An 18,255-nucleotide genomic window follows, 5' to 3' on the forward strand; every position below is an offset into this window, starting at 1 on the left:
TAAAATCCTTTTTTTATTATAAGGGTTCATCTAAAAATTTAGGGATTCGTGGTTCGTGATCCCATCACTCGCTGTTCAAGAGAAATGACAGTGACGCCATTACAAATGTTCGACAAAACTATAATGTCTGTAAGACCACCATCTAACGTATTCTAATTGTATTGCCTCTGATACGTTGTCTGGTAGAGATCTCAACATGAGATTTTCAAAGTGATGAGACTGCCAGTTTATCCAAGTCGTCTAGCTCTATCGGTTATATCTCTGTTTGTTTTTTGTATTGAGTTATCAGTATGATTCTTAAATTCGATTTTATCTTAAAATCATCGAATATTATACATCTTATTATTTCATAAATTTCAAAAGTCATTACCTACGTTACGTTTCATCCTAAAAAGGATGTACACGTTAACAGCCGGCCTGAAAAATTAAAAAGTTAGCTGTCAAGTTCATATACATTATTTTTGAATTTCAGAACTTCATTTTGACATGTTATCTAAAAGATTGTATTGCACTGGAAAATAAACTCAAAATTTCCAGTATTTTTCAACCAAGTCCTTACGGACTTCTAAATTTACCATCACGAGCATATCAACAGCACAGCGAGCTTGGAAATGGCTACCAAAGCACAGAAGGATAAACCTCGTAAGTTTTTATACACATACATTTTACTGTCACTTTTAGTTTTGTCGGAGCAGAAAATAAAAGTTATACAGCTAAGATTCGTTTGCTGGTTGCAAAATTCTTGACCCTCCTTTTCCACAACTTCCATGGACAAAATGCTTTATTTAGAAACCGTATCTACTTTTAGTTGCATACGACTGGCATGCCATTGACAGCTTTTCCTTAGGCCAATGAAAAAATCAAATTAAGTAGTTAGGTACATATTTTATTAGTGTTTGTTACTACCGGTAGCTGTGCTTTATAGATACGCCTGCGCCTAAATTGGTGCCGAGACCTACAGCGGCATCGATCGCGCGTGCAGCGCTTAACGCTGCTAACCGCATGCCTGTACCGCAGCGCGCAGCACCTATCAAAAATCCAAGTTCGCCAAATCCAAAGGTACCATTTTACCAGATTTGCTATACAGGTACTTGACAAGCAGCATAAGGTGCAAAGTTTAAATGGTCTAGTCTAAAATGATTTCATCGTAGCTCTTAGCGTTATCAGGGCTAAGTATGGTGTTATGGCAGGCGCTAATATCAAAGGTTTACTGCTCGCTTACCGGAATTTAGTATTCCAGTGATGTTTATGTCTTTATAGACACAAACATCAGAAAACAACACGTTCAAAATTAATTAGGTATTAGCTACATACCTGCCTTGAACATAACAATATTTGTTATTAATTACAGAGAAAGACTAGCAATGTTCAACAAATAGCTGATTCAAAGGCGGATAACGAAATAACAACTAAAGTCCATGATTTGGAACATATCGATACGAAAGCTGATGTAAATACAATTGAGGTCTGTATTTTGGTTAAAAATTAAAATTGTTATGTTATTACTCGTATCTTTGAGTTTTAGACTAAATTGAAGTTGTGTTATCTTAGGAGAGCACTGACGAGACTCCAATTCTGAGTGAAGTACCAGTAGAGAACCTTCCAGAACCTGTTGATGTTGTGTTGCCTTCGGACTGCGGCGAGTCGCTAGCTGGTATGGGTCTATTTAATGATTTCTTGTAAAAAAATGTAAAAAATAGTGCAGTACTCTAATTTTATTAGGTAATATTTGTAAATATATGTTTTCATTGCAGATTCTATAGACACAACAAGCACGCTGTCAACAAGCCAGCCACGGACTCCAATGACGAGTCGCCCGCAAACTCCCATGGGTCCGGGAAGAATACAAGCTGGAGGCACTCGGCCAAACACCCCTCACAGCACACGGGGCTCGATCCGGTCCCCCACTCCCGCCAGTCGCCCGACCACGCCTCGGACACCTGCCTCCAAGTCTCAATCACAGCCCGACCAGTCGCAGCCGTCATCTGTCCACTTCAATGATATCTCGGAGATCGATGAAAATGAGGTCATGTCGGCTTACTCGGCGAAGCAAAAACAGTTCCAACAAATGAAGAAGGAGTTGGATGTTAAACAAGTAACAGTTATTTCCTTTTATACTGGAGCTTTCACTTACATATTTGCTTTGGAACCTCTGAAACCTACGTTGCGTCTATTGAGAATGTGAGATGAATTTTTCACTCGGTCGCTACAATTATGTTGCATCACACACATTTTAGCGGTTCGATTTAAGAGAGCTCAAAAAATTGACATTTTATGTGTAAGTTACAGGACATTTGACTTATATCCTACTATCCTTCCTCAGCAAGCCGTCCTAGAAGCGTTCGACAACCTGCGCAGCCTACGCGAGCGGCTGCCGCGCGAGAGCGGGCTGGGTAGCGGCGAGGGCGCCACGCAGGAGCTGCTGGTGTTCAACGTGGCCGACTGGCCGGGCGAGGAGCTGGAGCAGCTCTGCCGCGGTGCCGTCGCGGACACTGACGGAGCTCTGCAGCTTATCGAGTCTTTCTCCGTTGGTATGTTGCCAGCCACCAGCCTTATTTTTCCCTTTGTTCCACACGGACAACCAAGTTTGATAACCTAACCTAGTATACATTTTTTTAACCAGTTTTTTTTCCCGGGAAATACGTTCCCCCGGGACAATTACCTTGTTACACTCCGTTACAAACGTGGAAGAACAATTCCACTCAGACAACTAAGTAGTGTTCTTCGCGGATGATACTTTCCCCTTTAGACAACTAGTAGCAAAATTCGGTTATGTCCGCGGCGGAAATAGTGCGTCTAGTTAACCGATGACTTTTATTCCAATTAATTTGTATTATAAATAATCTTCGCCGTAGCTTAGCTTTTTTTTTTTACTTAAACACCACAAATTACATATAATATTTTTAAAAAGCATCGCTAAACCAGTGAGGTTTGTCTCGATACTCCAGCTAGTTAGGTATAATAGTGTATATGTAGAAAATTATTTTCCATTGATATTTATTGGAAACGCTGTAATTATTTTCAATAACTTTTTGATTTTTAGATGAATCCAACTTCAATGAAGTAGAAGGAAAAGTGATGAAGATACCAGAACAGTTTACTGAATTATGTCTCCAGGCGTTCGCAGCGCGACAAGAACTAATAGATTGGGTGAAGGATCTACTCCTTCATTCTGATAACGTAATGCTATAGTTTACACTTTTAATACATTTTTCGACCTATCATAAGTGTGATAATAAAGTTATTTTACTTATTTAAAGCCACAGGACTGCGGCGAAGGGGAGGCGACGCAACGAATTGCCAATTACAACACGAAGGGGCTCCAGCTTTGCGAAACTTTGAAGGAACTTAAAGAACAGGCGGACTGTGCTGTGGATAGCGTAGCATACTTTACCAAGTAAACATTCAGTTTCCTTTACACCGTTGACGAAATTTTAAAAATACACATTTCTAATTAGGTTTAAGTACATTAATTTTCTAACCTTTCCTCTTTTTAGGAGAATGTGGAGGGATCAAAACACCTTAATTAGTGTAGGGAAAGTGCTAGTCCGAGATGTGGCGTGCCTTAAACAGAACCTTGAAACGCAATCAAATGTCATCGAGCAAATGCAGTCGCAGTTAAATAATCTACAAAACGGAACTAGTAATACACAGGTATTTAGAAGCAAGGATCGTTAACTGCGAGCGAAATCCATTGAAGTACTAGGGTTGCTAACTGGTTGTCATACGTCATTTCAATGGATTTCGCTCGCAGTTAACGATCCTTGTTTTATAAGTTAACTTTATTTACCAGAATACCTACTCAAAGTTTAGACTGACAGGCGTATGATCGCCGCTGTTTCCAAAAATTAAAAATACTGGTATTAAAAAAACACATATAAAGGAAGTTTAAATAAACTTTCTGGAACTCGCAGTTGTGTAGTAAGGCTTAAAGTAACATACTTTTTTTAGGAGATTCAACAAGAATTGGAGGAGGAAAGAGCAGCGAAAACTGTGCTTAAAGAAAAACTTGCTATGGCTGAGAATCTACATCGGCAGTCTCGCAATCGGATTTCCAAAATGGACCGTCAACTGAGAGAAGCTGAAGCAAGCATAGCCACTTTAACTAGCACTGTCAAAGTCCTTGAAGAACAGGTATTATGTTATGTTTGGATAGAGTTAATAAGTAATAAAAGAAAAAAATTAAAATTGAATTATTCCGATCAACAATAAAATTTATAACTTTATTTTATTCTCAACAGTCCCGACAAAGAGAGATACAACTGGAAGCACGAGCCAGAAAAATGAGAGAAACACTAAAAACTGGTGAAGTGGCGAGTGGTCATTTAGCACAGAAACGAGATGCTTTACAAGCTGAGTAAGTATATTTACAGTCAAATAATCATGGAAATTTATTTTTAAATTCTCATCATTTATCAATAATAAAACTTAATTGTTCACAGAGTAACAGAATTGAAACAGCAGATTGAAAAACTCACTGCTAACTTTAACTCCAATATCAAAGATTTAGAAAACAAGTTAAAAGAAACTAAGTCTGCGTTGGAGGAACAGATTTCGTTAAATCAGAAGAAGGACATAGAATTAGCATCCGCGAGGGATGCAGCTACAGCAGAGAGCAAGGCTACTGTAGAGCAACTGCTTACCAAAATAAGGGACCTTGAAAATATAGCCGGTAGGTGTTTAGAAGTGTGGGTTTATTTTAATACTATTTTTAGCAGGGTGACGCCGCCCACCATAATAAAAATGAATAATTTAAAATAATGTTTTTATGTTAAACGTTTTTATTACAATTTAATTCGGTACCTAAGTCCTAGCTACCAGATCACACCAATCTTCTCATCAATCTGGGGTACCTACCTATTGATCAGACAAATAATAAAATCGTTGGGCGTAGCGTATCCAGAGTTAATAATGTTAATATATGATAGAAATTTCACGTGCCCAACGATTTTATTATTTGTCAGATTAATGAGAATATTAATGAGAATATTGGTGCGATCTGGTAGCTAGAACTATACAATACCTATAGGTAGGTATACAATTTTCAAGGCACGTTTATACAGTAAACAGGGGTGTTTGTAGTACCTAGTACCTACATGGAGCCGTTTATTCCATGTTTAACAGAAATACTTATATACTTAATTAATTAAATATTCCAGCACACAACCCGGAACAAAAACAGCCCACTTCACGAGAAATGGAATTGCTAGCAGAACTGCAAGCAACAAAAGAATCGCTTCGATTAGTAGAAGAAGAAGTAATAGTGTTCAAACAGGAGAAAGTGCGATTCCTGGAAACGCTTGCAAAAATTGCTGTAACTACCCTTTCTCCAGAATTACTTTTGTTGTTTTGATCGATTATGAAAATGTACGTAGTATGACTGCACATTTTTTTTTCAGTCCCTTTTACCACCTGATACATTTTTTTCTGGTGAATTTCAAGGTGATGATATCTCAAAATATCTTACTTATGAAACTCTTTATATTTCAATCACGTTGGAAAATTTCTGAAATACAATTGTTTTAGGAGTCAGACGACAAAGTAGGGATGCAACAAAAATTGGCAGCGGAACTTCTCAGTAAAGAGGAAATAATAGGCAAGCTTCAAGTTCAAATGAGAGAATTGACCAAGAATGATAAATTACTGTAAGTTATAGACTAGACATTGTAGTCTGCACATGTACATAAAACATTGAAATCCTTAGTTTTATATACCTACCTAGCTGACATTCTTGTTTTCATTTTCAGTTCTCAGAAAGTTGTTCAATATGAGCAGTACGTAAAAGTTTTACAAACAAACCGATCTGGGGTCACGAATTTGGAAGAAAGTAACGAAAATTTTCAAAAAGAGGTAATATAGTTCTCATATCCAATTTCTCATATAAGGTAAAATACCCCATAATGGACGGTGATGCCATTATGGACAAAAAAAACACAAATCCTTAAAAATAAGTATCTAAAATAAGATCCTAAAAACTGACGGCTATGTACCATAAACTAGAGTTGTAGAGCTGTTTAATTTTGAAGTTTCAATTAATTCGGTTAGTTCTGAAGGATTTGGAGACAAGATAAAATTCACCAGTTTACTGAAAAAAATATCAAGACGAATTCTTAGTAATGTTGCTAAGAGAGATGAGTTCATGTATAAAATAATAAAAAAATAACGCACGGTGTAATCTTGAATGCGTTTTACTTACTGCATTAAGCATGAGATAAGGTATAAAACATACTAGTTTGTTGCTCCAAAGATATAAAGAAATGACGTTATTTTGCGAGTGTCCATTACTGGACCCGAAAAACTGCCTACCTCCTATTATGGACAAGGAACAATTTACAAAACCAAAATTTACAAGAAACAATCCTATGTTAAAATAACCCAAACTAATTGTATTTATGGTGTATAAAATTGACTCATTGCGTATCAGTTGGCTTTAAAAGTAAAATTTTAAACTTATTTCACTGTCCATAATGGGGGATCCATTACTGGAGAACTGCCGTCCATAATTGGAGAAAAAACACCTAGTTTTAATTTGTTGACTATGAAGAAACCAATAGGAGTATCTATTCTGCAATACGCTTGAAATGTAGAAGAAGGATAGGACATTCAAGATTTAACACGCTTGGCGGTAGAATTTTTACATTTATCAGTGAAATATCAAAAACAGGCGAATTTTGTTCTTAAACTGTCCATGATTGGGTCCGTTACCTTAAATTTTCCTTTAGGACTGAACTCCTATTTATTGTTATCCTATCATTGAACATGTTCGGTACTACCTCTCCTCCTCTGAATTGTACTTATACCCTATTTTGTAGATCCTAGACTTACGGATGAAGCTTTTGGAAGAAGTCCACCGCAACGAGGAGCTGACGGAAGCGCTGGCGAAGAAGGACCAACAGCTGGAGCAGCAGGACAAGACGTCACGAGCCCAGGCAAGAGTCATCAAGGTGACACTATAGAGAATCCTCCTACATATTCTATTGTCAAGTCCCAAGCAGTTTGTGTATCTGTTCAATATTACTCAAATGTGGAAGTTATTACTAGAAGTGCCTATCTAATTTGTAACAACGCACCTATAGACGGTCAACCAAATATTGGCACTAATAAAAATCGCGAAATTGAAATTCTAAATTCAAATCTATAACAATTAAACCTTCGCCCCTACATTTTCAATCTCTTTTTAATTCGTCAATGTTTAAAAAAAGCACGCGTTTCACATGAAGACGAAGAATTGGCCGCTGAGCCCTACATTTTTTAAACATGCAGCCTTTTTTAGTGCCAAGATTTGGTTGACCGTCTAAGTTACTGTCAATCATAATAATATACGGGCTATCCTCCTGTCAGGGTTATGAGGGGTACGAAGAATAATAAAAATGAGCCAGTAAAAGAAGTTGTTGACGTGTTCCGTTCACGGAATGACTAAGTTTGTTTTAATTAGTGAGTAGGTACATATGTTTTATTACTTTTATTTTTAATTTTGTATTGCTGGGATATGTGGCAGGTTCGTGAGGAACTGATCAACTTGCTAAAGAACAAGGAGAATGAGCAAACCCGCGAGCTGTTGGCGCTGCAACAGGATCTCGAAAATAGAATGAAAATAGTTGACGAAGTGAGAAACTTTTTTTATTATATTATTTACGTACATGTTGTTAAATGTCAGCGGGCCCTTTATCGATTTCTATAGCTCTGAATTAAACTTTCACGATTTTAACATATTAGGTAACATTGTAATAGGTATATGTATAAGGGAGTGGTCGCGTTCACAAAGTTTTAAAACTGACCTCCATGTCCATGTTGTGTCCGAGAGATAACGACATTTTAATTATCTCTTGTAGCTTACAGTATCTAATTCTATTTACGTATTCTAAGATAATATACAGCTACGCTAAATACGTACTTCTTCTTCCTTGTTCCCTCAATGCTGAGTATCGCGACTACAAGTATCGTGTCTGCATTGAACGCTCATAACACAGAGAACCTCCTATAGAGTAGCAATCTTGTATATTTTGTTCGCGATACGAGTCATCATTGTTTGGGGTGCGAGGAGCGGGCGGGGAATGTGTTAAGCGCGCTGTGATTGGCCGTTTCAAGGACGGCGGGCAGTCGCGCCAGATGAAAAGGGACAGAAGTATGACTGTCCCTCTACTGACGCGTAAGTGGCCAATGTAAGTTGACCTATGCCGGCTCTGAATAAATTATAAATATGACTTATTTGTGGAATGTAATGCCGTCTGTTTTTAAATTTGAGCTTCTTGTTACCTTTCCACACCATTTCACACTACAGGTGGACATCTTTAAGGCATCAAAATACCCTTTTCCAATTTTTTAGTGCGAAAAACACGCGCTGCTTTCGGGTCTGTTACTTGGTCGATACTGATCGGGCACGGCGAGCGCCCGCGCTTATATCAGTGCAAATACTAGGAAGGCTGGCGACCGCGAGTCGTCTTGTAATGGATGTCTATAGGGTTGGTCTGTGGCTCATAAGTAGTGATCGGACTCTTGGTGTCATTTCTAACAACATGAGTCTCATTATTCTGAAAACGTCACACAAATGACTCCCAATTGTCCGACCTATGTATGACGCAAACCACGTGGACAACCAAACCATGTCGTAAGCCATGTGGACTGCGCGGTATAGGCTGCTGCCAGTCGACTTCTTCATACAGTCAGACCATCTCTTCCGTATCTACAGGTGAACAAGCAAATCGCAGCCAAGGCGGTGGAGATCCAGGAGCTGTTCGCGACGCTGGAGAGCAAGCAGCAGCAGATCCACCGGCTGGAGAAGATCGTGCTGATGCTGGAAGAGCAGCAGCGGCGGTCGCAGGCGCAGCGGACGCGACACGAGGAGAAGATTGCCGCGCTGGAGCACGAGCTGGCGGAAGGCTGCCGCAGGGAACGGTGAGGATTTTCGTCTGGAGATTTTTTTATTGTATTAACAAAATTTACAATTGAATGTGGGTACCTTATTATTTTTAGCATGGCCAGTTACTGAAAGTTGGCCAGTAATAGATATTTTATGTCAAAATGTACTCTATTTACCTATATTTAAAGATAATTTAGGGTGGCCAGTTACTGACAATGTACCCTATGACTGCTGGTCTTGCCTTTTAACGCATTCACTGCCCGCAACGTATATAAAATCAGACCAGAATATATGACTATTGTCAAGAGGACGTTGTTATTACGATGTAAGCCGAGACAGTTCAATGTAGTACCTATGAAGATAACCACAAAATTAAAATTTTGAAAAAACCCCCGACCGCGACCTAGTGGACCGATTTTCATGAAACATGGCTAAGAACACTCCCGACTAACACAGCTTTCAAATGAAAAAAACTAAATCGAAATCGGTTCATCCGTTCGGGAGCTACGATGCCACAGACAGACACACACACAGACAGACAGACAGACAGACAGACAGACAGACAGACAGACAGACAGACAGACAGACAGACAGACAGATAGACAGACAGACAGACACGTCAAACTTATAACACCCCGTCGTTTTTGCGTCGGGGGTTAAAAATAGTTCAAATGAAATTCCGCAACATGGCGCATAGTCATATCTCATATAATTCTGATCAGGCTTTATTTATTATCGTAAATTAAAAAAATAATTTAAATCCATTGAATGTTTTTCTTTTTCAGAAAGTTCCTGTTCTTCTGAAGGGGTCCAATTAAGAATGACATGAAAGTGCTGATTTAAATTATTGTAGTGACATTAAATATATTGGTAATTCGAAATTAAAGCCTTTTTTGGCTTAAAAAGAAAATAAAGCACTATTTGCTAGACAAGTGAAAGAACGCTTTTTAGTGCGTTTTTACGTTGACATATATAATGATAAAATTAATGGTTTTGTAGTAAATCAATGACAATTTTATAAATTAACTATAACGTGAAAACGAGCTTACGGTTAAAATCAGTCTTCCCTAAAGAGATAAAAATAAAACTGATTATTGGAATGTTTTTTGTCTTTATTATTTACAATTCATTTAAATTTTAATCCCATTGAAAGCCAGCGTCATACAAAACATAATTTAGAGCAATTTCAGATATATGGTGGTAGGTAGGTGCAATATTAGTTATGTTAAGCAACTCACCGTATGCTGTTGTAGGTACCTACATACAAATTGTATAGGTACTATCAGCTGCAAAAGTGCATGGCGAATTTATCAATGAATTCATTCATAATTTCTTCATGCACTTTTGCAGCTGATAGTACCTACCATAGTTGTAGAAACAAAAACAATTTACCTATGAACACTTACATATTATCTTAATATGTGACGCTTAAGTTTCATTACGCGTGGCGACCTCGTATTTTGCAGCATTATCTATGTAAACTGGTTTTAATTCATTAAAGCAGATAATGCCTAATTAATAGCTAGTGCCAATTCCGTGGGTTTGCTTGCTCGCTAGTTTGTGTAGGTATTAATGAGTTGCAAGGCAAGTCTACAACTATAGTACTAGGGAGTAGAATAATTTGATCAGCTCACGAACGAACGAATGCTCGTTTAGAATTATTCAGAACACTAAATGGAAATGCAGCTTTAGTCTGGAGCTGCTCTAAATCTTTGAATTGATTGTACCTAGTACTTTTATTATTAGTGAGTACATGTAATATAAAAAGTATAATTTTGATGATTATTGATTACATATTAACTGGGCCATTCTTTCAAAGTTGTCCACCCCACTTTTTTTGTAACATGGGTATTTTTTACGATGAATCGCGTAAAAAATACCCATGTGTTGATGTCTATTGTTCCTTAAAATGTAAGAGATGCATATGTAATAGTTGGGCCATTTTTTTCAAAGTTGTCCCCACTTTTTTTGGATTTGGAATTTTTTATGAGTTTTCCACTCAGAATCGCGAGCTCTTTCGATCCTGATAGGAGAAAAAAAATGTCCTAAGATTTCTATACATTTTTTCGAACCTTCCATTCCGTTACCGCCATACAAAATGTATGAAAAAATGGTAACGGAATGGGAAAAAAACCTTGGGACACTTTTTTTCTCCTATTAGGATTGAAAGAGCTCGCGATTCTGAGTGGAAAACACATAAAAAATTCCAAATCCAAAAAAAGTGGGGACAACTTTGAAAAAAATGGCCCAACTATTACATATGCATCTCTTACATTTTAAGGAACAATAGACATCAACGAGCCTTTACCCACCGGACTGCACATCGTTTAATTGGGTGGTAGTTTATTATAATAAAATTATAGTATGTTTTATTATTTTTTCTACACCCGAACTGTTATTCGTCATTTACAGGGTCGTGCTACTGCATCTTTAAAACCGCACATAAAAGTCTATTCCCCAAAGCCAGCCCCCGCCGGCTTCCCGCGCACGCGCGCAGTAACGAAAAAATTTAAAACGCATTGTTTGGCTCTGTAACGCTCGTAACGCATTGTTATAACGTTACTGCGCGCGTGCGCGGGAAGCCAGCGGGGGATGCCTTTGGGCAGCTGACTCGAGTGCTGGCAGTGCAAACCTTTGCGTCATACATACATCTTGACACACGCTTTTATATAATATCTACTTACTAGGATATTTTTATACGTAGTAACTACCTAGGACCGTACTCAATTAATTCAAATGGTATTAAGTAAATTCGTCAAGCATGACTTGAATAAGTTATTTACGTACGATAATTACAGTTTATATAGGTAGAAAGAACACGTCTGGCTGAGTAGTAACATAATATACTCGTATGGTTCAAATCTAAGAATGGAAACCTTAGTAATTATATTAGTGAGCATTTTGGTGGTATTGCGGATTACGGGTGCTTACAATTTAAATCTTAATGATGGAGGTAGGTAATGAGTACCAGTGTTTTTATTATAAGCAATTATTTGTTAAAAATGCTGAAGATTGTGTAAGTTACTTAATACTGTTAATGTTATATTTAACTAAACAAGCACCTACTGGAGGTGCTGTGGTCAATTTAATTTTGTATGATTCAGAGACGTTTCCGGACGATGCTATTATTCAGCTTAGGTGCTGAGCAAGGAACTTATACCTAATTAAATTAAAAGTGGTAAAGTTCTGCCTAAATTCCCACTGTGAAAGTATTCGCTGTCCTTCGGTAACGTCTTGGTAATTAGCTCAGTGGGCAGAGCATGGCCTAATAGAGGTCATTTGGGATGAGTTCAAGTCTTGCCTAAGACAGTGAACTTAAATGTATATTGTAAAATAGTTTACTAATTTTACTTAGGCATCACGTTTTCATCATGTCACACACAATTGTGCATTGCTTACCTATGTATTTGTAGGAGAACTATTGTCGAATGGTCTCGACTTCTATGAAGCCCTTGAAGATGGCTTCAAAGATTACTCTGGCTACGGAACGGAGTGGATTTTTTTCCTGACGGCGATGGTATACCTCACTTCGTTAACTTGACTACGCCCACATCAGCACAGATGCGTAGTAGACGAGAAAGAGATATAGAATACAGATTATATACCAGGTTAGTGGTTTTCCTATCCCTAAGTGCGTTTTCACATCCTATCCGATATCGGATGTCGGAAGAATTTCAATAGAAAAAATCCAAGATGGCGCCTGTAATGTATGGGATATCGGTCCTACATCCGATATCGGATTGGATAATGTGAAAACGCACTAATGAACATTAACCTCATGAAACTGTTTAACGTTTATTGATGATGATGATTTAATAATGAATGATTTTATTTGGAGTCGGTGCAGCAGCTTTTCGTCTTTCATTACTCTCTATCAGCCGTAATTTCCATACTAATACCAACTACTTAATACCTTTCACTCTGATATCATTCTTCACACAGTCCATCCATCTTTTCTTAGGCTTTCCATTTGTTAGATATTGATCTTCTACCTTTTTAATCCTTATCATTTGAACTTACAAAATTGAGAGCTTGTATCATGTTATTCATGTTATTTTCAGGGAATTACCCGACTACATAATATTAGATCAGTCAGCGGTACCATCTAACTCCACTGACATACGAGTTCTATTGTCCAACAAGCCTGTTAAATTGGTAACACATGGCTGGAAGTCTTCCGCAGATAATAGCGTGGTCATGGGTATAAAAGAAGCCTACTTGAAAAGTAAGGATGTTGCAGTGATTGGTGTTGACTGGAGCGATACGGCACAGGATTACCTTTATCCTTTGGTGGCGGAGTACACTGACGATGTGGGGGCGCGCGTCGGGAAGTTTCTGGAAGCTTTTTGCCGACTGTACAACGTGCCTGGGGAGAGGTTGCATTTGATCGGGCATAGCCTCGGAGCGCACGTTATGGGAATTGCTGCGTCAACGACTAATGTGACGATAGCAAGAATCACTGGTAAATATACAATTACACATATATTTATTACTATAAGAACGAAATCTCCTAGTTTATTCAGATTGAGAATAGTTACATTACGATACAAGTGCGTAAAAAGGGAAGTTCGAAACAAGTGCCGATAAATTAAGAGTTAATAAATAATTAATTAATTATTAGTTAATGAATTTCCTTTTCGCACGTGTGTCGTACGACGTTTTTCAGTACAGATGAGATGAATATATTTTTTAGGACTAGACCCGGCGCGACCATTGTTCGAGTTTCCGAAGAAGCCAAACTCTTTGACCCTGGACGCGTCGGACGCCGAATTTGTGGATGTGATCCACTCGTGCGCCGGTGTTCTTGGTGTCCTGAATCCTATCGGCCATGTTGATTTTTTCCCTAATAAAGGCATTCCACCTCAACCGGGATGTGAGAGCATTTTTTTTCTGTTAGGTAAATATTCCATTGGCATAATTTCTTTCCATAATCTAACCACAAAATTAAAATTTAGAAAAAACCCCGAACATAAGTAGTGAACCGATTTTCATGAAACATGTCTAAGAACACCCCCAATTAATTCAGATTTCAAACAAAAAAAAAACAACATCTAAGTCAGTTCATCGGTCCGGGAACTACGATACCACAGACACACAAACAGACAAACAGACGGACAGACACGTCAAACTTTTTGCATCGGGGGTTAAAAAATAGGTAGGTAACTAATTACCTGACGTTAAACTAATTATTTGTGATTTTCAGAGGCATGCAGCCATGCAAGGTCTCACATTTATTTTGCCGAATCTATTGGTAACCCTACTGGTTTTCCTGCATGCCGGAGTGATAATTGGATGGATTATCTAAGTAACACTGAATGCAAACAAATAGCTTACATGGGAGAGAATGTCGACCGAAACACAACAGGGCAGTACTACTTGAGAACTAATTTGAAGGAACCCTACGCTAGAAATGTTGCCTAAGACAAGAGACAATTTTATGAAATTATGTAGAAAACGTACCAGGGTGCGTAGCCGAATGGCACTAACGCTCACGAAACGCTCACGAAACGAAACGCTAGTAGATATCTATCCCTGTCGCTCTTGCGTATTGGCGCGACAGAGCCGGACTACCGTAGTAGTAACGTAACGTTTCGTTTTCGTTTGGCGTCGGAGAAATGCCATTCGGCTACGGGGCCAGGCCAGTGCTTAATCGTATTAAAATAATTGACCTAAATATTGTATGTAGTTTTATTTATGCAACAAGAGATAATAGACGTATTAGTATTTACCTACTACTAGCTGCCGATGAAAAATGTAAGTTGATGCCTATAAAGGTACGTCTAGGAAAAAAATATTTTCTACTACCATGCACTTCGTTTTCTTGAATAACTTTCGTCAAATTCACATTGACGCAAAGGTTTGCACTGTCAGCTCAGCTGCCCAAAGCCTTTCCGCGCACGCGCGCAGTATCGTTATAACAATGCGTTGCCATGGTTACAGAGCCAAACAATGCGTTTTCAGTTTTTTTATACTGCGCGCATGCGCGGAAAGCCGGCGGACGCTGGCTTTGGGGGATAGACTTTTATGTCGGGTTTTAAAGATCTATGCACGACCCTGTAAATGACGAATAACAGTTCGGGTGTAGAAAAATATAATATTAGGTTGTCGTCATTTCCTAAATGGTCGCGCACCGTACGGTTTCAGAGGAATTTCCTCCCACGAACGCTCCGGCTGTGGAATGAGCTCCCTGTCGAGGTATTCCCGATGAACTACAGTATGGGGTCCTTCAAAAAAGGAGTGTACAAGTTTCTAATGGGTCGGCAACGCGCACGTGACACCCCTTGAGTTGCGGGCGTCCATAGGTTGCGGTGACCGCTTTCCATCAGGCGGGCCGTATACCTGTTTGCCACCGACGTGGTATTAAAAAAAAAAAGGTAGGTACGTTAACGACAATAAGAATATATAATATTATGGTGAGTTTCAATATGACTTATTGGAACTCCGGTTGCCGCTTGAGTGTCTCTCTTATAATCAGAGATCGGACGGATTTGCGACATTCTTAGTGACTTACGTCATTTTAATGACTTTTAGTACGAGATGACGCACAAAAATGCGATCTCTGCTTATAATAGACCCATATAAGTATGTATAAGGTGGAAAGTTTTGTTGATCATGGATCCAATCCAGTGGTCATTTCGTTTATCAGTAACGCTCTTTTACACCATCTAGAAAATGTACGTTGGGTATAGACAAAACCCGCGAAACTTTTGGCTCTTATTAAAAAAAAAACGATTAAGGGCTGGTTTTTCAATCGCCATATAAATAATATCTGTCAGATAAATGTTGGCTGTCATTGTCATTTATATGTGTGAAGGATAGTGATAACTTTATCTGGTAGATATATTTATCTGGCGACTGAAAAACCGGCCCTAAATATGAAAGAAATTAGTCATTGTTTGGACGGACACATACCGGAGATAGAAATCGATTATTGCCAGAGCGACTTTATAAATTAATCTTTATTCGGGCGAATTTGCATCTACAAACGCGCTGCACCGACGACATGGAAGCAGAAATTACTGAAGTACAGACGGTCAACCAAATCTTGGCACTAAAATATGGCGCGAAAACCAAATTTTCTATGGGAATTAATACTTTGCCCTTACATTTTCAATTCATTTTTAAGTGTTATGCTCGTTGATGATTCCGCCAACGTCAAGGTTTAAGAAGGCACGCGTTTTATGAAGACAATTCGCCGGTGAGCCCTATATTTTTCAAATTTACCGCCTTTTTTACTGCCAAGGTCAATTGACCAGTGGTTGACCATCAGTATATGATGAGATTGAGAGTGATTAAAAGATTACTAATTTCAATAATTTATTCGTTTTTTTTAACTCGAAAACTACGGAAAAAAACATTTGATTTTTTCCGGTTTTTTTAACGCTAGTGCAGAGCAACAGGATAGGAAGTATTACGGCAATGTACTGACGCCAGATAGCAGCACTATTAGGCCGGCAACAGACAGTCTTAATTTTCATAATCTTAAAAAAAGATTTGTATGCAAACTGACAGTTCAAACTGACACTGACAGATCTGTCAATGTCAGTTTGCATCACGGTTTGCATACAAATCTTTTTTTAAGATTATGAAAATTAAGACTGTCTGTTGCCGGCCTTAGGCTCCCCACAAACGAGTCTTAATTTTCATAATCTTAAAAAAAACTTGTATGCAAATTGACAGTTCAAACTGACACTGACAGATCTGTCAGTGTCAGTTTGCATACAATTTTTTTTAAGATTATGAAAATTAAGACTCGTCTGTGGGGAGGCTTAGGCTTGCCACAGACAGTCTTAAAAATTAATAATCTTAAAAAAAACGTGATTCAAACATTACAGTAGTAGTGGGATAGCTCGTTTAGAATCGTGATTGTGCTGTTAAAAATGTTATTTGGGGTAATAAATGATCACAATCCTATTTGTTATATCCTGTACGAGTTAGCTAATACTTTGACATTTTAAGATTTACTTGAAATGGTGGATAAATAACCTTCCGTATTGTTGAACATAATAGATCATCTGTTATAGATATTCATGATTGTCTATGCTATATATTAGCTATGGTATTAAAAAGTAAAGCGAGATCTTTCTCTTTCTCTAAGCTCACGCTCAAGCAGCACCATGTAAGATTTGTGTTGTCCCCCGTTTACTTTATTTTAATTAATTATTTTTTATACGTGCCCTTTACACACATGATTAATTAATTTTATTATAATGTATAGTGTGTCAGTTTAACTGAGCTAAATAGACCCTATATAATTTAAATGTGAAGTATCATTTCGCCATCCCGTAATCTCAGTGTCCAGTGCCTGGCTTCCCTGTGTGCCCTGTACCTCTGCTGATTTCCAACAGGTAATTGGCCCAGACACTAGAAGCTAAAAAGAAAAGCTAGAAAAGGCACTGAGCAAACTGCCAGATTACTTGAGTTACGGGAAAATGGCGCAGACGGGGTCGACGAACACGTGTATAACCTCAACCTCCATGTCTAGCTTCGAGAAACTTAAAGGAATGGATAAATTGGAAATTCGCCATTAAAATGATCCTTATTCTGGATAATCTCTGGGGCTGCATCGACGGCACCGAAGCAGATGAGTCGAAAGACAAACCTGCTTTGGCCAAAATTTGCTTAGGCATTGAACCCGGCTTGTACCAGATTGTGCGCAATGCGAAGACCGCGAAGGCTGCCTGGAAAGCCTTGTCAGACACTTTTGAAGACAAAGGACTGTACAGAAGAGTGCTGCTACTAAGGAAACTGCACAGAGTGGAGTACGGTCATTTTGCTAGCATGTCTGACTACATCGAAGGAGTCTTGACGCTCGTCACGCAACTCGCCGACATTGGGAAAGTGATTGACGATGAAGAAATTGCTGAAATTCTTCTATCGGGTTTACCAGAGGAGTTCAATGTGCTCGTTTCCAGCCTTGACAGCTAACCTCAGCCGGACCTTGTCGAGTGAGGCTGTCCGAACCAGATTACTTCAAGAAGATCACCGGCGAAGCCAATGTAACACTACAGACAACATAGCATTTATTGCAAACAAGAAGAAGAAAACCAACATCAGTTGCACTTATTGTCAGAAAAAGGGTCATACTGCAAATCGTTGTTTCAAGAAGAAGCGAGAAGAAGGGAAGAAAAATGGCCAGGAGCACACCAATTTTGCTTCTGCTTTCACCGCTTCACATACACAGGAATATGTCGTGGACTCGGGTGCTACGGCTCATATGTCCGGAGACCTCTCACTTCTTCATGATGTCAAGAATAGGAAATGTCAAATTACTATAGCCAATGGACAGCAACTTAATAGTGAAGTTTTTGGTAAGACTTTTATTTCATCTGATGTGACTTTAGATAATGTGCTTTATGTTCCTGGTTTATCTAATAATTTATTGTCTGTTAGTG

The 18,255-nt window shown here is 38.5% G+C and overlaps 2 protein-coding genes across 6 annotated transcripts; both read left to right on the forward strand.

Annotated features, from left to right (window-relative positions):
- Window positions 1-505: 505 nt before the first annotated feature.
- Window positions 506-9,960, forward strand: LOC125228507 (myosin heavy chain, non-muscle-like). 5 transcript variants are annotated; one of them, XM_048133095.1, is made up of 19 exons: window positions 506-642; window positions 926-1,059; window positions 1,352-1,465; window positions 1,552-1,654; window positions 1,755-2,095; window positions 2,324-2,531; window positions 3,044-3,180; window positions 3,261-3,397; window positions 3,498-3,654; window positions 3,952-4,134; window positions 4,242-4,357; window positions 4,443-4,672; window positions 5,160-5,314; window positions 5,527-5,645; window positions 5,748-5,850; window positions 6,813-6,944; window positions 7,499-7,606; window positions 8,690-8,895; window positions 9,646-9,960. In XM_048133095.1, exons 1-19 carry the CDS (start codon window positions 612-614, stop codon window positions 9,662-9,664), a joined length of 2,733 nt encoding a protein of 910 aa, XP_047989052.1. In that variant the 5' UTR covers window positions 506-611; the 3' UTR covers window positions 9,665-9,960. The 5 variants fall into 5 exon arrangements, with proteins under 5 accessions (XP_047989052.1, XP_047989053.1, XP_047989054.1 ...); XM_048133096.1 differs by having other exon boundaries at window positions 3,955-4,134; XM_048133097.1 differs by having other exon boundaries at window positions 3,267-3,397.
- Window positions 9,961-11,685: 1,725 nt separating this feature from the next.
- Window positions 11,686-14,321, forward strand: LOC125228959 (pancreatic triacylglycerol lipase-like). The gene is made up of 5 exons (XM_048133693.1): window positions 11,686-11,813; window positions 12,274-12,468; window positions 12,922-13,322; window positions 13,554-13,757; window positions 14,064-14,321. The coding sequence occupies exons 2-5, from the start codon at window positions 12,422-12,424 to the stop codon at window positions 14,279-14,281; spliced, it is 870 nt and encodes a 289-aa protein (XP_047989650.1). The 5' UTR covers window positions 11,686-11,813; window positions 12,274-12,421; the 3' UTR covers window positions 14,282-14,321.
- Window positions 14,322-18,255: the final 3,934 nt, after the last annotated feature.

Source organism: Leguminivora glycinivorella, chromosome 8 (genome assembly GCF_023078275.1).
Source record: "Leguminivora glycinivorella isolate SPB_JAAS2020 chromosome 8, LegGlyc_1.1, whole genome shotgun sequence".
Taxonomy (NCBI): Eukaryota; Metazoa; Arthropoda; class Insecta; order Lepidoptera; family Tortricidae; genus Leguminivora; species Leguminivora glycinivorella.